Source organism: Geotrypetes seraphini, chromosome 3, assembly GCF_902459505.1.
Source record: "Geotrypetes seraphini chromosome 3, aGeoSer1.1, whole genome shotgun sequence".
NCBI classification, from domain to species: Eukaryota; Metazoa; Chordata; class Amphibia; order Gymnophiona; family Dermophiidae; genus Geotrypetes; species Geotrypetes seraphini.
Window position 1 is genome coordinate 288373450 of NC_047086.1, and position 18467 is coordinate 288391916.

Consider the following 18467-nt stretch of genomic DNA (forward strand, 5'->3'; position numbering starts at 1 on the left):
GCTCGTTGCCACTTTGCGGCAGAAGAAACCCGATCCTGCCAATTTTGGGGGAGCCCACAGCCCCTGTGCCCCCCCCCCTGTTTAGTTTATGGTCACATATTTGCATAGGGGTTATCTGTGTTCTGGTAGGAATGAATGTTGAGAAGCATACATAAAGTGTGCTTTGTGTAGTTTAATTTTGTGGTTAACCATTATGTATTGTTAATTTATTGTGTGCATATATAAAAAATGATATTACAATTAGTACTATTATGGGGGTGGGGTCTGGGGGGTATTGGGCGGGGTCTGGGATGGAGCTTGTGGGTCCCTCCAAACAAAAAAGCGTTCCACTGCCTATGCATCAGAGGAAGGCTCAAAAGAATCTGTGCATGACCATTCAGGTCCTGGAGCTATTTGGGATTCATAAACTACCCTAGATTATAGTTGAGCCTGTCACAGAAATTGGAAATCATAGGAGCCTTGCTAAATATGATTCGGGCATATGCATTTCTTCCAGAGTAGTGAATTTTAATTTTCATATTAGAAGTTTCAGACATGTACCCGAGTCAGTAGGTATCAGCACATCAGATGTTGAGAATCCTGTCTGGTAGTGCTATAGCCAGAGCCGCCAAGTGATCTGAGTCCAAGAGGGAGACTTTTCTGGCCAAGCCTGCTTTTGAACCCACATGTCTGTACAGTTTCTCTTCATTGTAAACCGCCTAGAAGTCGCAAGATTGTTGGCGGTATATAAGAATAAAGTTATTATTATTATTATTATAGACCATATGGCATCCACATTTAATGTGACACACACAGCACACCTCAATTTGAGGCAGGCTCAGAGGACCCTACCAAGTGGACACATACCAAGTTTTCAAGTTTCAAGTTTTATTTGAGTTTGATGAATCGCTTATTTAGTTTTACTAAGTGAGGTACAAAATTGATAAAAATATAAACATATAATTAGACATACAATTTAAAATTTAGAATAATGGGTTAGACCAAGGATCTCCAAAGTCCCTCCTTGAGGGCCGCAATCCAGTCAGGTTTTCAGGATTTCCCCAATGATTATGCATTGAAAGCAGTGCATGCACATAGATCTCATGCATATTCATTGGGGAAATCCTGAAACCTTGACTGGATTGCGGCCCTCAAGGAGGGACTTTGAGACCTCTGTGTTAGACAAATAAACTTACAGACTGACTAATACAAAAGGTAAGAGGGAGCAGAACTACAATTCAGTATTTTTAAAGTACAGAGGAGAACCATATATGGAGAAAACAATAGGGAGGGAAGAGTGCAGAGGGAACAGAACTACAATTCAGTATTTTTAAAGTACAGAGGAGAACCATATATGGAGAAAACAATAGGAGGGAAGAGTACAATCAAAGAAGAAAACTAATTTAAAGATTAAAAGCATCTTTAAAAAGAAAACTTTTTAAATTACTTTTAAAACGACTCAAGTCGTTTTCCTCTCTTAAATGCTGAGGCATGGCGTTCCAAAGCTGCGGTGCCACAGGGAATTTTCTAGACATCACCTCAGTTAATTAAGTACTTGCTGTCCTGATGGATGGTCCAAGCCAGTTTGAGAAAAGGTGTTCCTTTTCTTATTCCTCTAGTTCAAAGGATACTACCAATAACTGTATCCAAACTGGAAAGGAGAATTCATATAGAATGACTTCAAATTCAAGGTCTCTGGCTTAGGAAAAGCTTCATCAGATTAACTTTCTGGAGCTTAAAGTGGTATGGAACATTCTAAAGTCTTTTAGAGATCAGCTATTCATTCAAATAGTTCTAATTCAGAAAGCCAACAAGATTGTAATATACTATATCAATAAGCAAGGCAGGACGGAGGGACACTTTGTATCCTCTGTGGCAGGAAGCCATGGTTTGTGGAAGTGGAACATCTCTCAGGGGATATTACTCAGAGCCATATATCTGACAGGGAAAGAAAACTGTCTGGTGGACGGGCTGAGTTGAATACTGCAACCTCACTAGTGGTCCCTGCATGAAGTGTCGCCAAGAATATCTTTCAAGAGAGGGGCACTCCCTTGATAGATTTTTTGCCACTTATTACAACAGCAGCAGCTCTACTCCAGCCTACAATCATATGGCAGGCTAGCTTCAGATGCCTTCTTCATTCACTGGGGGAAATGTCTTCAGAACACATACCCTCCGATACTTCTCATTGTGAAAACTATTCTGAAACTCAAAGGGATCAAGGTTCTATGATTCCAGTTGCCTCTTACTAGCCAAGGCAGACATGATTTCTTCTTCTTCTGGAACTTACCTCCTGAAATTCATGGAGGCTGGAAATTTTTCTAATAACTTTGGATCAGAGATCTCTGCTACATCCTGATCTCTAGACAGTGACCCTCATGGCTTGGAGAGGATGGTGGTGAATTCACTAAACTTGCGTGATAGTGTGTCTCGGGTGCTTTTGACTTCCAGAAAAGGTTCCACTAGAAGATCCTACATTTTTAAATTGAAGAGGTTTTCCATCTGGTATGAGGGCAAAACTCTAGATCTATTTTCTTGGCCTACACAAAACTGTTTAAATACATTTTATACTTGTCAGAGCTAGTTCTCAAGACCAGTTCTATTAGGGTTCACTTTAATGCAATTGGCACTCATCTTCAAGTAGAAGGTAAATTCATTTCTGCTCAGCCTTCATTTGTTCATTTTATGAGGGGCTTGCTTGTAATTAAAGTGTCCCATCAGGCCTCTTACAATATCATGGAACCTTAATGTCATTTTAACCCCGCTGATGAAAGCTTCTTTTGAACCTCTTGATGCCCTTTATCTTACCTGACCTGGAAGGTTCTATTTTTCATTAGTGATCTTCAGGCTCTAGTAGCTGATTTGCCTTACTTAAAGATTTACAACAATAGATTGGTCTGGTGCATTGCATTTTGAAAAGAGTAAAAGGTGATTTTCAAGTGCAATTCTTATAACAAGAATCTATTTTACATAAAAATAAAACTGGATACGGGCATCCTGCCATGCTTTGCTTTTTAACTGCAGGTGAACAAGATGTGCAAAATTTCAGTTTGGAACTCGAGAACAGGGCTGCCTATCTGAATGAATATTGATGACGTCTGAATCCTCTCTAGTCCACCTGGCAGATTGCATATTCTGATGATTCTTGTAGGTTACCAGAAAGTGTCACAAATGATTATAAATTCCAGGAAGCATCAGATTTAAAAAAAATAAAATGTAATGATTTGAACTGGGTTGGATTTACATTTATGTCTGGGAGGGAAAAATTTTTTTTTTTTTTTTTGCTTTTTCTTCCCATTTAGTTTTCGACTTCCATCAAGCAGCAGATGGTGTGCAGGAGCAGCAAAGACAAGAGCAAGCCGGAAAGAAGTATGTGATTTGTTTTTGATAATAAAAAAAAATACCATGCATCAAGCTAAAAATATTTGAAATATAGAGTATTTCATTTTCATTTGAGAGATGGAAAACTATACTGTATCCATTTTTTCCAAAGTGGGTAATAACAATGTTTTGATTTAACTGGTCCTGAAATTTAGTGCTGGATTTCTTTTCAGGACATAGATGAGAAGAACCAGTTCTTGCTTTCTGTCACTGTGATTGACTCAATGTTATTGACCCAGTGAAAAGAAAAATGCCTTTTCATTTTTTGTCTTGAGTTTTCTGTGAGCCTACAATTTGGAGGCAATTTAAGTTCTTCCAGCCTATTCTGTAAGCCTTTAAACATGTCAATAAGGAAATTAGTGTATATACTCAAATATAAACTCATCCAAATATAAACTGAGATAATATTCCCCCTTTTTAGGGGAAAATGTTAACTCAAGTATGGTATAAATCTGGGATTTATATTCAAGCATTCCTCTCCTTCCTTCTTTCCTCATGGTGTCTGGCGTCCATTTCTCAGGGCATACCCAGCCAGTTAGATTTTCAGGATATCCACTGCATCCTTGGTATGCAAAGCTATCTCATGCATATTCATTATGGATATCCTGAAAACCTGACTGGGTGTGTCCCAAGGACTGGATTGAGAAGCACTGCTCTAGAGTATTACTTTGCTCACATGTATATCTCCCTTGCAGTTATGTGCAAAGTGGGTGACGTCATCTACAGAGCCCCCTAGCGGATGTTCTCGCAAGCAGACTTGCTTGAAGATCTTAAAGCTTGCAAGTGTACCGCGCATGCGCGAGTGTCCATCCCGCACAACCTAGGGCATGCGTCTCCTCATCGTTACCTCAGTTCTAAATTTTCTGTGGAACCAGAAGCCGTGCTCCCGTGCTTCACGCGTATTCGTTGTACCTCTTTGCCCTGCGGCTTGCTTTTTTTTATTTTCGGTGAGTTGCTCTGTTCGCGTCCTTTTTTCTTCCTTCGTGTCTTTTTGACGGGTTACCGGTCTTGGTTAGGCCGCCTGGCCTCGCGGGGCTGCGGCTGCATTTTTTCTTATGTCCTGGCCTCGTACCGGGTTTAAAAACTGCACCAAGTGCAACCAGGTGATCTCCATCACCGACTCCCATCCTTGGTGTGTGGAGTGCCTGGGTGCGGATCACCGTGCCGAGTCTTGCCCGCGTTGTGCGACCTTACAACCGCGGGCTCTTCGTAGGAGGGTGGCCAAGATTCTCCAATTCTTTGGCCCCATGGAACCTGCAGGACAGGGCCAGCAGAATTGCCTGGCGGACAGGTTGAGTCGTCTGCTGTAGCCTCACGAATGGTCTCTCCATTCCTCGACCCTGCATCAGGTGTTTGCTTGTTGGGGGACTCCGGAGGTCGATCTGTTCGCGTCCCTCCTCAATCACAAGTTGCCCCGCTTCTGCTCCAGGGTCTAGGCCCCTCACAGGATTGAGGCGGATGCCTTCCTTCTGGATTGGACGAACCTGTTTCTGTATGCGTTTCCTCTGTTCCCTCTGATTCTATAGATTCTCATCATGCTCAAGTCCACGCACGCCACCATGACTCTGATAGCAACTCGGTGGCCCCTTCTGTTGCGGCTCAGTTCCAGGAGCCTCTTCTGCTGCCTGATTTTCCTTCTCTGCTTACGCAGAGTCGGGGATCTCTACTTCATCCCAACCTGCAGTCTCTGCACTTAACAGCTTGGTTCCTCGAGACTTAATGCCCTCGTTCCAGTTCTCCCAGTCTGTGCTGGATGTCCTGGAGGCCTCTCAGAAGGAGTCCACTCGCCAGTGTTACCATCAGAAGTGGACCCGTTTTTCTTCTTGGCATGCTCAGCTGCGCCAGGACCCGCAGTCTGCCTCCTTGTCTTCTGTCCTGGATTATCTATTGCACTTATCTGGCGCTGGACTCAAGTCCACATCGATTCGAGTTCACCTTAGTGCCATTGCTGCTTTTCATCAGCCGATTGATGGGAAACCTCTCTCTGTTCACCCTGTGGTTTCACGCTTCATGAAGGGCCTTTTTCACGTTCACCCGCCCCTTAAACCTCCTTCTGTGGTTTGGGATCTCAACGTGGTCCTTGCTCAATTGATGAAGCCTCCTTTTGAGCCGCTGGTGCGGGCTCACTTGAAGTTTCTCACTTAGAAGGTTGTGTTTCTTATTGCCCTCACTTCTGCCCGTCGGGTCAGTGAGCTTCAGGCCTTGGTGGCGGATCCGCCTTTCACTGTCTTCCATCATGATAAGGTGGTTCTCCGTACCAATCCTAAGTTCTTGTCTAAGCTTGTTTCAGATTTTCACATCAACCAATCCATTGTTTTTCCTGTGGTTTTTCCAAAGCCCCATTCTCATCTGGAGAAGTGGCTCTGCATTCCCTTGACTGTAAGCGTGTGCTGGCCTTCTACTTGAAGCGCACTGCTCCCCAGCTGTTCATCTCTTTCGATCCTAATTACTTGGGGCGATCTGTTTCTAAGCGGACCATTTCTAACTGGTTGGCTGCTTGTATCTCTTTCTGTTACGCTCAGGCTGGTCTCTCCCTGCCGGGTCGAGGCACTGGCCACAAGGTCAGAGCGATGGTGGCATCTGTTGCTTTCCTCTGCTCGACTCCGATTGAGGAAATCTGCAAGGCTGCCACTTGGTCCTCAGTTCATATGTTCACCTCTCACTATTGTCTGGATGCTTTCTCCAGGCGTGATGGCCATTTTGGCCAGTCAGTTTTGCAAAATCTGTTCTCCTGAATTGCCAACTCTCCCATCATCTCTTTCTGGTTAGCTTGGAGGTCTTCCACATGTTGAGAATATGCTGCCTGCTTGTCCTGGGATAAAGCACAATTACTTACCATAACAGGTGTTATCCAGGGTCAGCAGGCAGATATTCTCACAACCCACCCACCTCCCCAAGTTGGCTTCTTTGCTAGCTATCTGAACTGAGGCCACGCTGAGGAGACGCATGCCCTAGGTCGGGCGGGAGGGGCACTCACGCATGCGCGGTACACTCACAAGCTTGAAGATCTTCAAGCAAGTCTGCTTGCGAGAATGTTCACTAGGGGGCTCCTTAAATGACATCACCCACATGTTGAGAATATCTGCCTGCTGTCCCTGGATAACACCTGTTACGGTAAGTAACTGTGCTATTTGGCATCTAACATTAACATAGAAACTTCACTGGCTACCGATCGAGGCCAGAATCATCTTCAAATTCGGCTGTCTATGCTACAAGACATTATTTGGCACAGCTCCCACCTACATCTTGAGTCACTTTACCTTACAGTACAATCCCCACCTCTCCCGCAAAACATTACTATTCACATTCCCGCCACCAAGAGGTTGCCACTACAAGAAATTCCTTGACCTGACACTATCCTTTCAAGCAGAAATCTGGAACAGTACCCTAAGCGGCCTTCTCCTAAACTCCCTGTCTTACCACTCATTCAGAAAAGCACTAAAAACCCACTTATTCGACAAATTTACTTAATAGCCCAAGTCACTATCTTGTATCTCCTCCTGCACGCCCCCTTCCCAGTACACCTCACTCATATGTTCCCTCTCTAAATTTAATATCTAACTGTAAGTTCTCACTCTAAATTAATGCTGCAATCTCTATGCATACCAATCTCTATGCATACCAATTCTCGATGTAATCCTCTATTATTGTACACTGTCTTGAACTGAAAAGGTGTGATGAGATATAAATAAAGCTAAATAAATAAAAAAATTTAAAAAATGACATAAGTTTTTTATTTATATATCACACAAATGCCTTTCGGTTCAAGGTGGTGAACAACAAGAATACATCAAGGAAAATTGTTAACATTAAAGACCTAAACTACCACGGCACATAGATATTGCTGTCTGTCCCAGACGAGATCACAGTCTATGCTTAGAAGAATAAAATATGTAAATGGTAGGAGCTATGGGGCTCATAATTAAAAAATAAATACGGCTGAAAACCTGCCTAAATCAGTACTTGGACGATCTAAAAGACGAAGTGCCGCTAATCGAAACAGGTTTTAGACATACCTAAAAACATCTTAGACCTTGTCAATGCTGCTGTAAGACCAGAGCTAAGAGGGGAGTTTTAGGAGGAGTGATGAGGGCAGGATTTGGGCAGGATGTGGGCTGATCTAAATTTAGTGTACTGCAAGTATAACCAAAACTTTAACGAGGCTACCTGGACGGAAATTGTACATTGTGACTTAGGCCATGTAAAAACAGGTCTAAGTGGCAAAAAGGTATCCAAAGTGACCAGATAAGCACTACAGATACAAAGTACAGTCCCCCACACACTGCCCCAGTGATCACTGACACCCCCCCCCCCCACCACAACACTATAAAAATCTACCTCCAGAACATCAGCACCTGGCAGCCTGGCATAAGAAAGCCTAGTAGAGCTGCACAGAGGTGGCTTAAGTGGTCTTGGGGGGTGGTCTAGTGAACCATGGGGAGGAGGATCCAGGCCCATAAGCCACTCTAATCACTGCATTCATGGTGAAACACGTACACCCCCTCAAAACCCCCCCAAACCCGTTTGTACTGCCATATAAGTGGCATCTGCAGCCATAAGGGCTATTGGGGTGGTGGATAGGTGGGTCTAGTAGGTTCTGGGGGAGTTTAGGGGGGGCTCACCATGTCCTATAAGGGAGTTGTGGTGAGATGTTTATGTGGTACCCTTTGGTGCAATGTTTGGGTGGCAAGTCCATCACTTTGTTGACCCCACCCATGTCCAAAAGGTCTTGTTCTGGGCGTTTTTGACTTGAACAAATTTTTGGGCGAGAATGGGGTATAACGATAGATGACTTAGCGGTCTGGACGATCAAACGGCTGGTCGTCCAACTAGATGATTTTCGGGGGGTGGGGTGGGGGGGAGGCATATTTTGGACGTATTTTTCAGGAATGGACATTTTACTTAGCCGACTTTGGGCGACTAGCTACTTAGGCCAAAAATGGACTTAGACATTTCTTTTGATTATGCCCCTCCACGTGCATATAATAGAAAAAGAAAAAAATATTAAAATCACAATAAAGGAAGAAAAAAAATTAACATTAAAGACAGGTTATATCATACCACTGCACATAGATATTCCCTGTCTGTCCCAGACAGGATCACAATCTACACTTAGTAGCCTAAAGAGTAAATAGTAGGAACTATATGTATATAGTAGAAGAAGAAAATGGTATTAAAATCACAGTAAAAGAAAAGAAAAATGAAATGGGAAGGAAAGCAGAATGGAATAGAAATTAGAATAAAGCTAAAAAAAGTTCAGTTCGGCTCAGTTCAGTGTAAGTCTATCAGAGGATATGATGACACAGCTGACAAACACACCGCATCCATTCAGCGTGGCAAGCAGGTCAAAGGGAGAAGGCAGAACCTAGATGATCCCTTGTTGTCGATAAAGGAGAAGACTCAGGGACACACAGGCATCCGCTTCCGTCAAGGCCGATCTTCCGGAATGTATCAAAACCTCCACCTTAGACAACAGCTTACAGAATTGCTCTTTATAGATGATTTTTTAAAAATAAAAGACACAAATATATAGAGGAAGCTAATTTCCCAGCCACATGTAAGTATATAACTTCTTTTTCCATAGATTTTCAGCCATTAAGAAGATAATTTTATATTCTAGTGCAATGTGTCTAGTGGTCCTGAATGTTAGGGTTATGCATCTGAACCTGCAAGTTTCTTGCAGAATGCTGTCAATCATCTTTTGAGCTCTACCTCCTTCCCAGGGAGCTCCTGCCCTCTTAGTTTGAACAAAAGCAATCAAGTAGCACTGCAATGACATAACCGGAAGGAGGGAAACATGAAAAATTCCCTATATTACACTTCTGTTCTGCTTTGTAACAAACATTACCAATTACCAATATAACATTCTGTTAAAACATTCTGCTAAAACCAGATACAAAAATCTATATAGAACTTGTTGCTACTCGTATGTCCTACTATCAAGCAGAGGCTTAAACCAGACTATCTTTTTTATATCATCTCAGTTAATCTGAGAGATACAGAATTCTCCAAATTCAGACTGATCTAAAGGTAAAAGGCAGGTAAAGCTCACTGACAGGGTGGGGCTTCAGGACCACTAGACACATCTATAAGAAAGAAGATTATTAAGGTAAGAACCTAATTTTTCTAGTGCAATGTTTCTAGTGATCTTAAACGCTAGGGATGTACCAAAGTAGTCCCTGGAGTGTAGTGCAGGCCAGCTGAGCCTGCCTTCAGAATGGAGGACCCAAAAGTGTCATTTTTCCTGTCTGCTACGTCCAACCTATAGAACCTGGTAAAGGTATGAAGGGTAGACAAAGTAGCTGCTCTACAGATTTCCTCAGGCGAAACCACTTGAGTCTCCACCCATAAAGTAGCAACTCCTCTAGGTAAGTGCACTTTCAGTCCAATTTAGTATATTGTATATCTGGATTTTCAGAAGGCATTCAAAAATGTCATGCATGAACGACTATTTCAAAAAATTGCGAGCCATGGAACTGAGGGTGAAATACTCACGTAGATTAAAAACTGTTTGGCGAATAGGAAACAGAGAGTGGGGGTAAATGGACAATACTCGGACTGGAAAAGCGTCACGAGTGGAGTGCCGCAGGGCTCGGTGCTTGGACCCGTGCTCTTCAACATATTTATAAACGACTTGGAAATTAGCAAGACGAGTGAGGTGATTAAATTTGCAGACGATACTAAGTTATTCAAAGTAGTGAAGACACAGAAGGATTGCGAAGACCTGCAATGTGACTTAAACACGCTCGAGAAATGGGCTGCGACATGGCAAATGAGGTTTAACGTTGATAAGTGTAAGGTGATGCATGTCAGTAACAAAGCTCTTATACACGAATACAGGATGTCTGGTGCAGTACTCGGAGAGACCCCCAAGAAAAAGAGACTTGGGAGTACTGGTCAAGTCAATGAAGCTGACCGCGCAATGTGCGGCGTCAGCGCTTAGGGCGAACAAAATGCTAGGAATGATTAAGAAGGGGATCACGAACAGATTGGAGAAGATTACCATGCCGTTGTACTGGGCCATGGTACATCCCCACCTGGAATACTGCGTCCAGCACTGGTCGCCGTACATGAAGAAGGACACAGTACTACTCGAAAGGGTCCAGAGAAGAGCAACTAAAATGGTTAAGAGGCTGGAGGAGTTGCCGTACAGTGAGAGATTAGAGAAACTTGGCCTCTTCACCCTTGAAAAGAGGAGACTGAGAGGGGACATGATCGAAACATTTAAGATAATGAAGGGAATAGACTTAGTAGATAAAGACAGGTTATTTACCCTCTCCAAGGTAAGGAGAACGAAAGGGCACTCTCTAAAGTTAAAAGGGGATAGATTCCGTACAAATGTAAGGAAGTTCTTCTTCACCCAGAGAGTAGTAGAAAACTGGAATGCTCTTCTGGAGGCTGTTATAGGGGAAAACACCCTCCAGAGATTCAAGACGAAGTTAGACAAGTTCCTGCTAAACCAGAACATATGCAGGTAAGGCTAGACTCATTTAGGGCACTGGTCTTTGACCTAAGGGCCGCCGCGGTAGCAGACTGCTGGGCAAGATGGACCACTGGTCTGATCCAGTAGCAGCAATTCTTATGTTCTTATCTGTTAGGTTTGCTTTTAGCGAGAGTGATTAATGGAGTGAGGGAGGGGTGCTCACTGCCACCTTTGATGGGAGAGGCAGTTATAACAGTGTTATTAAAACCGGGTAAAGATCCTCTGTGGTGTGGAGCTTATCAACCAATGTTGTTAAATGTTGATGCCAAGATACTGGTTAAAGTATTAGCTCTTCTTTGGGGACGCTGCTTCCAGTTCTTATACATGTAGACCAGTTGGGATTTATCCAGAGACAATAAGTAGGGTATAATTTCAGAAGGACGCTACATTTGATGTAGGGTTTCCAACAATCTCGGTACAAGAAAGTGTTATTGGCTAGGGGAAGTGGCCAAGATGGTGGTGCTAATCTGGTAGCATTAAGAATGCTCTTATTGCTTTGAAAGTTTTTCCTGTATTTCAGCGATGCTACACACAAAAAAGAAGGGTAGCATGAGGGTGCCTACCTCCTCAACCCCCTCGCTTGCCCTCACCGAGTGAACTTTAGAGCATTACCTGCCAGCAGTTTGCTCTAGTACGGGCGAATTGACCTCTGCCACAAGACCAAGTAGAGAAGGCTCATACTCGCTGGGGTAGGAGATCTCGCTCTCGCTCACACCGGTTGTCCCGTCTCACTGTCTGGCTGATGCGGCTGCCCTGGAAGTGGAAGGACGAGGAGCCGAAAGTGCATCCAGTCCAACCACGGAGGAAGGTTCCAGGGCAGATGAGCTTCCACTGATGCAGACCAGCTTCGGGGAGTTGTCCCCTGTCAGGGAGGACACTTTAGCGGCAATTTTTAAGACTCTTCAGAAATTGGATATCACTACAACGAAGACGGCAGAAGAGATAAAGGCTCTTGGAGCCAAGCTGGATAACATAACTAAAATTTTTGAACAAACAAACATTGAAACTAAAAATTCAATCATGAAAATACAAACTTAGGTCCAATCACTACAAACATATAGATCATTGGCGATAAAGGATAACGAGTTGCTACAATAGAAAATTGAAAATATTGAAAATTGCAACGTCGGTTGAATGTAAAAATTTTAAACTTCCCTAAGTCTCCAGAGATTTCCCCATATAAAATGTTCAAAAAATATTTAGTAGAAGTATTGAAATATTCCTTGGAACTTATACCTCCATTAAATAAAATGTACTAATTTACTATCTATCGCTTTCTGCAAAAAAGTCCCAGGAGATTATAGAAGGGGAAAATATACAATACTCACAGATTGACTTTAAAAATATATCTGCTATCCTAGAGCAGGGGTAGGCAATTCTGGTCCTTGAGAGCCGGAGCCAGGTCAGGTTTTCAGGATATCCACAATGAATATGTATGAGATGGATTTGCATGCACTGCCTCCTTGAGATGCAAAGCTATCTCATGCATATTTATTGTGGATATCCTGAAAACCTGACATGGCTCTGGCTCTCAAGGATCGGAATTGCCTATCCCTATCCTCTAGGACAGTATTCCTCTAGGACAGGGATAGTTGTTCATGCATGACCTTTTTGAATTCCTTCTGAAAATCCAGATATACAATGTCGACCGGGTCACCCGTGTCTATCTGCCTGTTAACTCCCTCGAAGAAGTGCAGTAAGTTCATCAAGCAAGATTTTCCTTTGCTGAACCCGTGTTGGCTGATCCCAAAACTGTTTGTAAAATCATCTTGTGTACCCATTCAACCCAGGTGGTTTTCCATTCATCTGTTTAATGACCCCCCTCAACCTCCCCAAGAGAAACAGGTTCTTCAAATAAGTCTTTATCTCTCTGCGAAATACTTGGGATAGACAGGGCCTCCAAAAACCGGTTAATATCTGCATTCTCATCCCTTGCTTCTCCACTATAAAGTTGCCTATAAAATTGCATAAATACTCGATGTATCCCCTCATCATTATAGTGGAGGTTACCCTGATGGTCTGGACAGTTGCATGAACCCGTCTGGCTCGCAAAAATGAGCCAACATAGAGCTAGATCTTCCTATATTCAAATAAATTTTGTTTCAATTTAGCTTGCATAAAATCAATCTCCGTCTGCAGTTGGTGGAGGTCCATGCGTGCCTGCCGTAACTGCGCAGCCATCAAGTGATCTGGGGATATCTTATGTTTACTCTCGAAGGCCAATATCTTTTCCCTCAGACCCAAAGACCATCAAGCTCCAAGATGCTTCTTCTGGGCCCCCACTTGATAAAGACCCTCGAACCACTGCTTTCAAGGCATCCCAAAGAATGCCATCCCCCACATCACCAGTGTCATTCTCTTGAAGATACCAAGATATTGCATCTCCAACTTCTTTCAACACCTTAAGGTCCCCTAACAAGGACTCCAAGAATGACTCCCCCTCCCATCTCTCAACCCCTTACACTCTATCCATACTGGTGCATGGTCCGAAACTTGTATGATGTCTATCTCTGTCTGCCCTAGGAAACCCTGCAAATTCCTGTGCCCCCAAATGCCATCTATTCTAGTATGTGCTGCATGAGAAGTGAGTGTAGTTTTTTCTGAGACCCATTCTGCAACCTTCAACAGTCAACAAGTCCCATTTCTTTTATTGTGAGAATGCTCTTCCCCTTAGAATGATCAAAATTATGATCAGGTACTACATTAAAGTCACCCTCCGAAAATACATTCCCCCTCGAAAATTGCATCAAATTATCTTACAAAAAATTATAAAATGTCACCTGGTTAGCATTAGGACCATAGAGATTGATGATAGTAAGTGCCTTTATCCCAGGACAAATACGGACCACTTTAAAAGTGCAATGCCACTTTAAGAGTTTAGAAAGTTTGCAAGAGCCCAAACCGTGCATGCGTAAGTGCCTTCCCGCCCAATACAGGGCCCGCGGTCCCTCAGTTTCTTATTTTCCGCGGAGCTAAGAAGTCACGTTTTCAATGGCTGTTGAAGAATTTTTTCGCTGCCTTCCTGCTCTTGCGGTTTCTGACTTTTCAGTTAGTTTCTTCGTTTATTTCAATTTTAGTTGCAACAGCATCGAGTCCCTTGATGCAGACCAAGCAGCGACGCCAACGTTCTCCACTATTGTGGCTTGTCTCTCCTTCGATGTGTACATCCTCGTCGAGGTCACCCTTTCTGAGATAAGCTGCTGAATCGATGGTACCGGCAGAAAAGCCAACTGGTGCTTTCATTTTGGGAGAAGCTTGATGAGTTCTTCCAAAGAGAGCTTGGTGATATTTTCAAACTCCATGCACCAGTGCTAACATCGACTCCCTTGGTACCAGCCCAGTCACAGCATACTGCCAAGAGGCCCCACAGTACCACAGTCAGCTATCCTTCGGAATGTAGACATGGATCTTCATTGAGTTATCAACGATCCTCGACTCAACGTTCTACTCCCCGATATTGATCATTGCATTATCAGTCCAGTTCTCCATTGGTGCATCGATCCACTACTTCAAGACATCAACGTTCTTTTTCTATTCAACGTTCGAAGTCAAGGAAATATTGATCTTCTTCACAAACTTTGAAGCGCAAAAGAGCTTCACACCGATCTTCATGTTCCTTGGATTGGTACTGAAGTCGTCGAAAGCATCGATCCCCTCAACACACAGCTTCTTCAAAGCTTCTCTACAATTCTTATTTACAATCTGGTTCTTCAAATGAGGCTTAAGATACCCCCTTGGAACCATCTTCTCAGAAAACGCCTCCAAAGACAAGATCTCCTACAGAAAGACTGTCTTTTACTAAATATATTAAGCAGCTAAGCAAAGACCTGCCTATCAAACTGGAAGCTGACTGCCTTCAGTGCTGAATACTTAGAAGCCTTGGACTATGATGAGCCTCCCAAAAAACTCCTTAAATTACCACTGCATGGTATTCTCAAAGAGACTTCACAAAAATTGGGAAACACCCTTGACTGTCACAGTAGCTCCAAGAAAGCTTGATTCTATTTATAGAATCATTTCTTCTCTAGGATTTGATAAGCCATAACTTCAACCTTGAAAAAGTATTTTGCTTCGAGGGTCTATGCCTCAGTGCCACTAGGGCGAGAAGGCTGGACTATGAATAAATTTGGACATCGCTTTTACCAAAATTCTATGCTGGCAAATGGAGTCCTTAATTACATTTTCTACATGTCCTGTTACCTTTAACATCTGGTATGAAAATTACCTTCCTTTGATAAATATATTCCTGCACAACATCTTGAGGAATTTCACAACATCTTTCAAACTCTCTCCCAAACCACAAAGTATTTGTCAAGATCTGCTAATGATGCCTTTGAGTTGTCATCTAGAGCACCTGCTATGTCAGTGGCTATGAGTTGCCTAGCGTGGTTGAGGGATTTGGATATCAACCTCCAAGACAGATTAGCTAATAATCTGTGGTTGGGAGAAGAACTTTTAGGTGATTCTATTGAGGTGGCCACACAAAAGTTAACTCAACATGAAAAGAATTGAAATTCTTTAATCAGAACAGAGTCTAAGCCCTCAGCTTTACTGTCATCTAAATCATCTTCATATCAGAGGTGATTTTCTGCCAAACCTTCTGTCTCCCGTCCACCTCAGCAGAAGAAGCAAAATCGACAGCGACCTAAAATATCTCAACCAGCAGCTCCTCAAAAATCTGCTCAGTCTTTTTGACATGCTCATGGAGAGCATAGCTGCTATTTCTCTCTCTCAGCCTCTTCTTCAGCCAATTGAAGGTCGACTCCAAACTATACCATCCACACTGGATGCTGATAACAACTGACCTGTGGATTCTTAGTCATTCAAGAGGGTTATTCTTCATTTCATCATTACCCCTCCAAATCATCCTTCAAGAAAGTTTTCTTTAAACCCTCAGCAGACGTCCCTTCTACTTCAGAAGATAGAATCTCTACTCCATCTGAATGCCATGGAGATAATAGTTTTCAAGTTTTATTTAAAATTTGATATACCGCTTAAAAAAAGTTGTCTAAACGGTGTACAAACTCATTAAAATCAAAGGGGAAGACATTAAGACAATAAGACTTACCTAAGTGACATATAGAAACAAAAGGATTGGGGGAGAAGTACAATTTGTAATAGGAGAGAGAGACAAAAAAGGTCAGCACAAAAGCTGGGGATATGCTCTTCCTTAAGTCTAGCGTCTACTTATCATAGGCATCCTTAAAAAGAAAGGTCTTTAAATTGGTTTTAAATCTGTCCAAAAATAGTACTTCCTGCTCAAAAGAATCAGGGCTTCTACTCCCGGTATTTTCTCATTCCAAAGAAGACAGGAGGTCTACGTCCAATTTTAGACCTCAGGGACTTGAGCAAATATTTGGTGAAAGAAAAGTTTTTGCATGTTGTCCTTGGCAACTCTATACCCCCTCTTAGATCAAAACGATTGGCTGTGCTCGCTGGATCTAAAAGAAGCTTATACCCACAATTCATCCTGCCCACAGGAAATTTCTGAGATTTCCAGTAGCCCATCAACACTTTCAGTACAAGTTCTGCCCTTCGGCCTGGCATCCTCGCCCAGAGTATTCACCAAGTGCCTGGTTGTAGTGGCAGCAGCTTTAAGGACTCAAGGACTCCAAGTTCTTCCTTATCTCGACTATTGGCTAATAAAAGATGCCTCTCCTCAAGGGGTGCTCTCAGTGACTCAATCAACAATCCTGTTTCTTCAGCAGTTGGGGTTCAAAATCAGCTTTCCAAAATCTCAACTTCAACCCTCTCAAACTCTTCAATTCATAGGGGCTCTGCTCGACACCATTCAACTCAGGGTGTTCCTACCTCAGCAAAGACAAGATAATTTGATTCGGTTTTGCAACCAGGCTTATCACTTCCATCCCTCTCGGCCAGGCGGAAGATGATACTATTGGGTCCATGCTAGCCCCTTTGTGAGACTCCATCTCAGGACACCTCAGTGGTCCCTGGCATCCTAATGATCTCAAGCTCTCGACCTACTCTCACAAGAGATTAGTCATATCTTTACTTCAGCAGTCTCTGCAATGGTGGATGAATTCTTCAAATCTTTCCAAAGGGCTGTTGTTTCAAATCCCTCCACATCAGAAAGTTCTGACTTGTCTAAATATGCTTGGGGAGCTCATCTGGATGGTCTTCGCACACAGGGCCACTAGTCCACCTAAGAGCAGAAATACCACATCAGTCTCTTGGAACTCAGGGCCATTCGCAATGCTCTCAAAATTTTTCTGCACATTATATCCAATCAAGTCCTACTAATATCCACAAACAATCAAGGAGGAACAGGCTCTCTCATTCTTTGTCAAGAGGCCCAAAAGATTTGGAACTGGGTATAGCTCATAACATATTTCTCAAAACGGTCTATATTCAAGAAGATAAGAATTCTTTGCTGATAAACTCAGCAGATTTCTCTGACCACATGAGTGGACACTCAAATCCATGGTCTTGAATCAGATAGACCTGTTCATCCCCCCCCTCCCCCCCACACACACACAATCACAAGGTGCCTCAATTATGTTCCAGACAATACTCTCCATAATATCTAGAGGTGGATGCTTTTCTCCTGGAGTGAATGCACAAATTTCTTTATGCGTTTCCACCAATTCCTCTCATTCTAAAGATGCTAGTCAAGCTCGAGAGAATCGGCATCATGATCCTGATAGCCCCTCAGTGGCCCAGACAACTGCGGTTCTCCCTTCTACTTCAGCTCAATGACAAGGAACCCATATTACTGCAGATCTTTTTCATCTCTTCTCACACAGAGTCAAGGATCTCTTTTACATCCCAATCTACAGTCCTTGGACCTGACAGCTTGGAACCTCTCGGGATGACCTCAGCTGAAACTGATCTTTCTGATCCTGTCTGAATAAATTTGGATGCATCCAGAAAACCACACAGCAGTGCTACCAACAAACGTGGACATGGTTTTCTACGTGGTGTACTCTTCATCATCAATATGCTTCTTCCTCCTCATGCTTCATTCTCCTCTATATCTTCAGTATTGGATTATCTTCTGCATTTATCCAACTCAGGTCTTAAAACCACTTCAGTTAGAGTTCATATTAGTGCTATCAATGCTTTTTTGGACCAGTCAACGGTAAGAACATAAGAATAGCCTTACTAGGTCAGACCAAAGGTCCATCAAGCCCAGTAGCCCGTTCTCACAGAGGCCAATCCAGGTCACTAGTACCTGGCCAAAACCCAAGGAGTAGCAATATTCCGTGCTACTGATCCAGGGCAAGCAGTGGCTTCCCCATGTCTTTCTCAATAATAGACTATAGACTTTTCCACCCGGAAATTGTCCAAACCTTTCTTAAAACCTGCTATGCTATCCGCTCTTACCACCACCTCTGGCAATGCGTTCCAGAGCTTAACTATTCTCTGGGAGAAAATTTTTTTCTCCTATTGGTTTTAAAAGTATTTCCCTGCAACTTTGACTGTCCCCTAGTCTTTGTAATTTTTGATGGCGTGAAAAATCAATCTACTTGTACCTGTTCTACTTCACTTAGGATTTTGTAGACTTCAATCATATCTCCCCTCAGCCGTCTCTTTTCCAAGCTGAAGAGCCCTAATCGTTTTAGTCTTTCCTCATATGAGAGGCATTCCATTCCCTTTGACTGCT

The 18467-nt window shown here is 43.0% G+C and overlaps 1 protein-coding gene across 2 annotated transcripts in view; it reads left to right on the plus strand.

Annotated features, from left to right (window-relative positions):
- The window catches only part of ADSS2 (adenylosuccinate synthase 2), a 247389-nt gene that overhangs the window by 138371 nt on the left and 90551 nt on the right, over positions 1-18467 (plus strand). Inside the window, exon 5 of one of the 2 annotated variants that reach the window (XM_033936570.1) lies at positions 3282-3348. The exons of the other annotated variant lie outside the window; for it this stretch is intronic. Within the exon in view, the coding sequence (XP_033792461.1) occupies positions 3282-3348 (67 nt within the window). The remainder of the gene's footprint in view (positions 1-3281; positions 3349-18467) is intronic. 2 annotated transcript variants of the gene reach the window in all.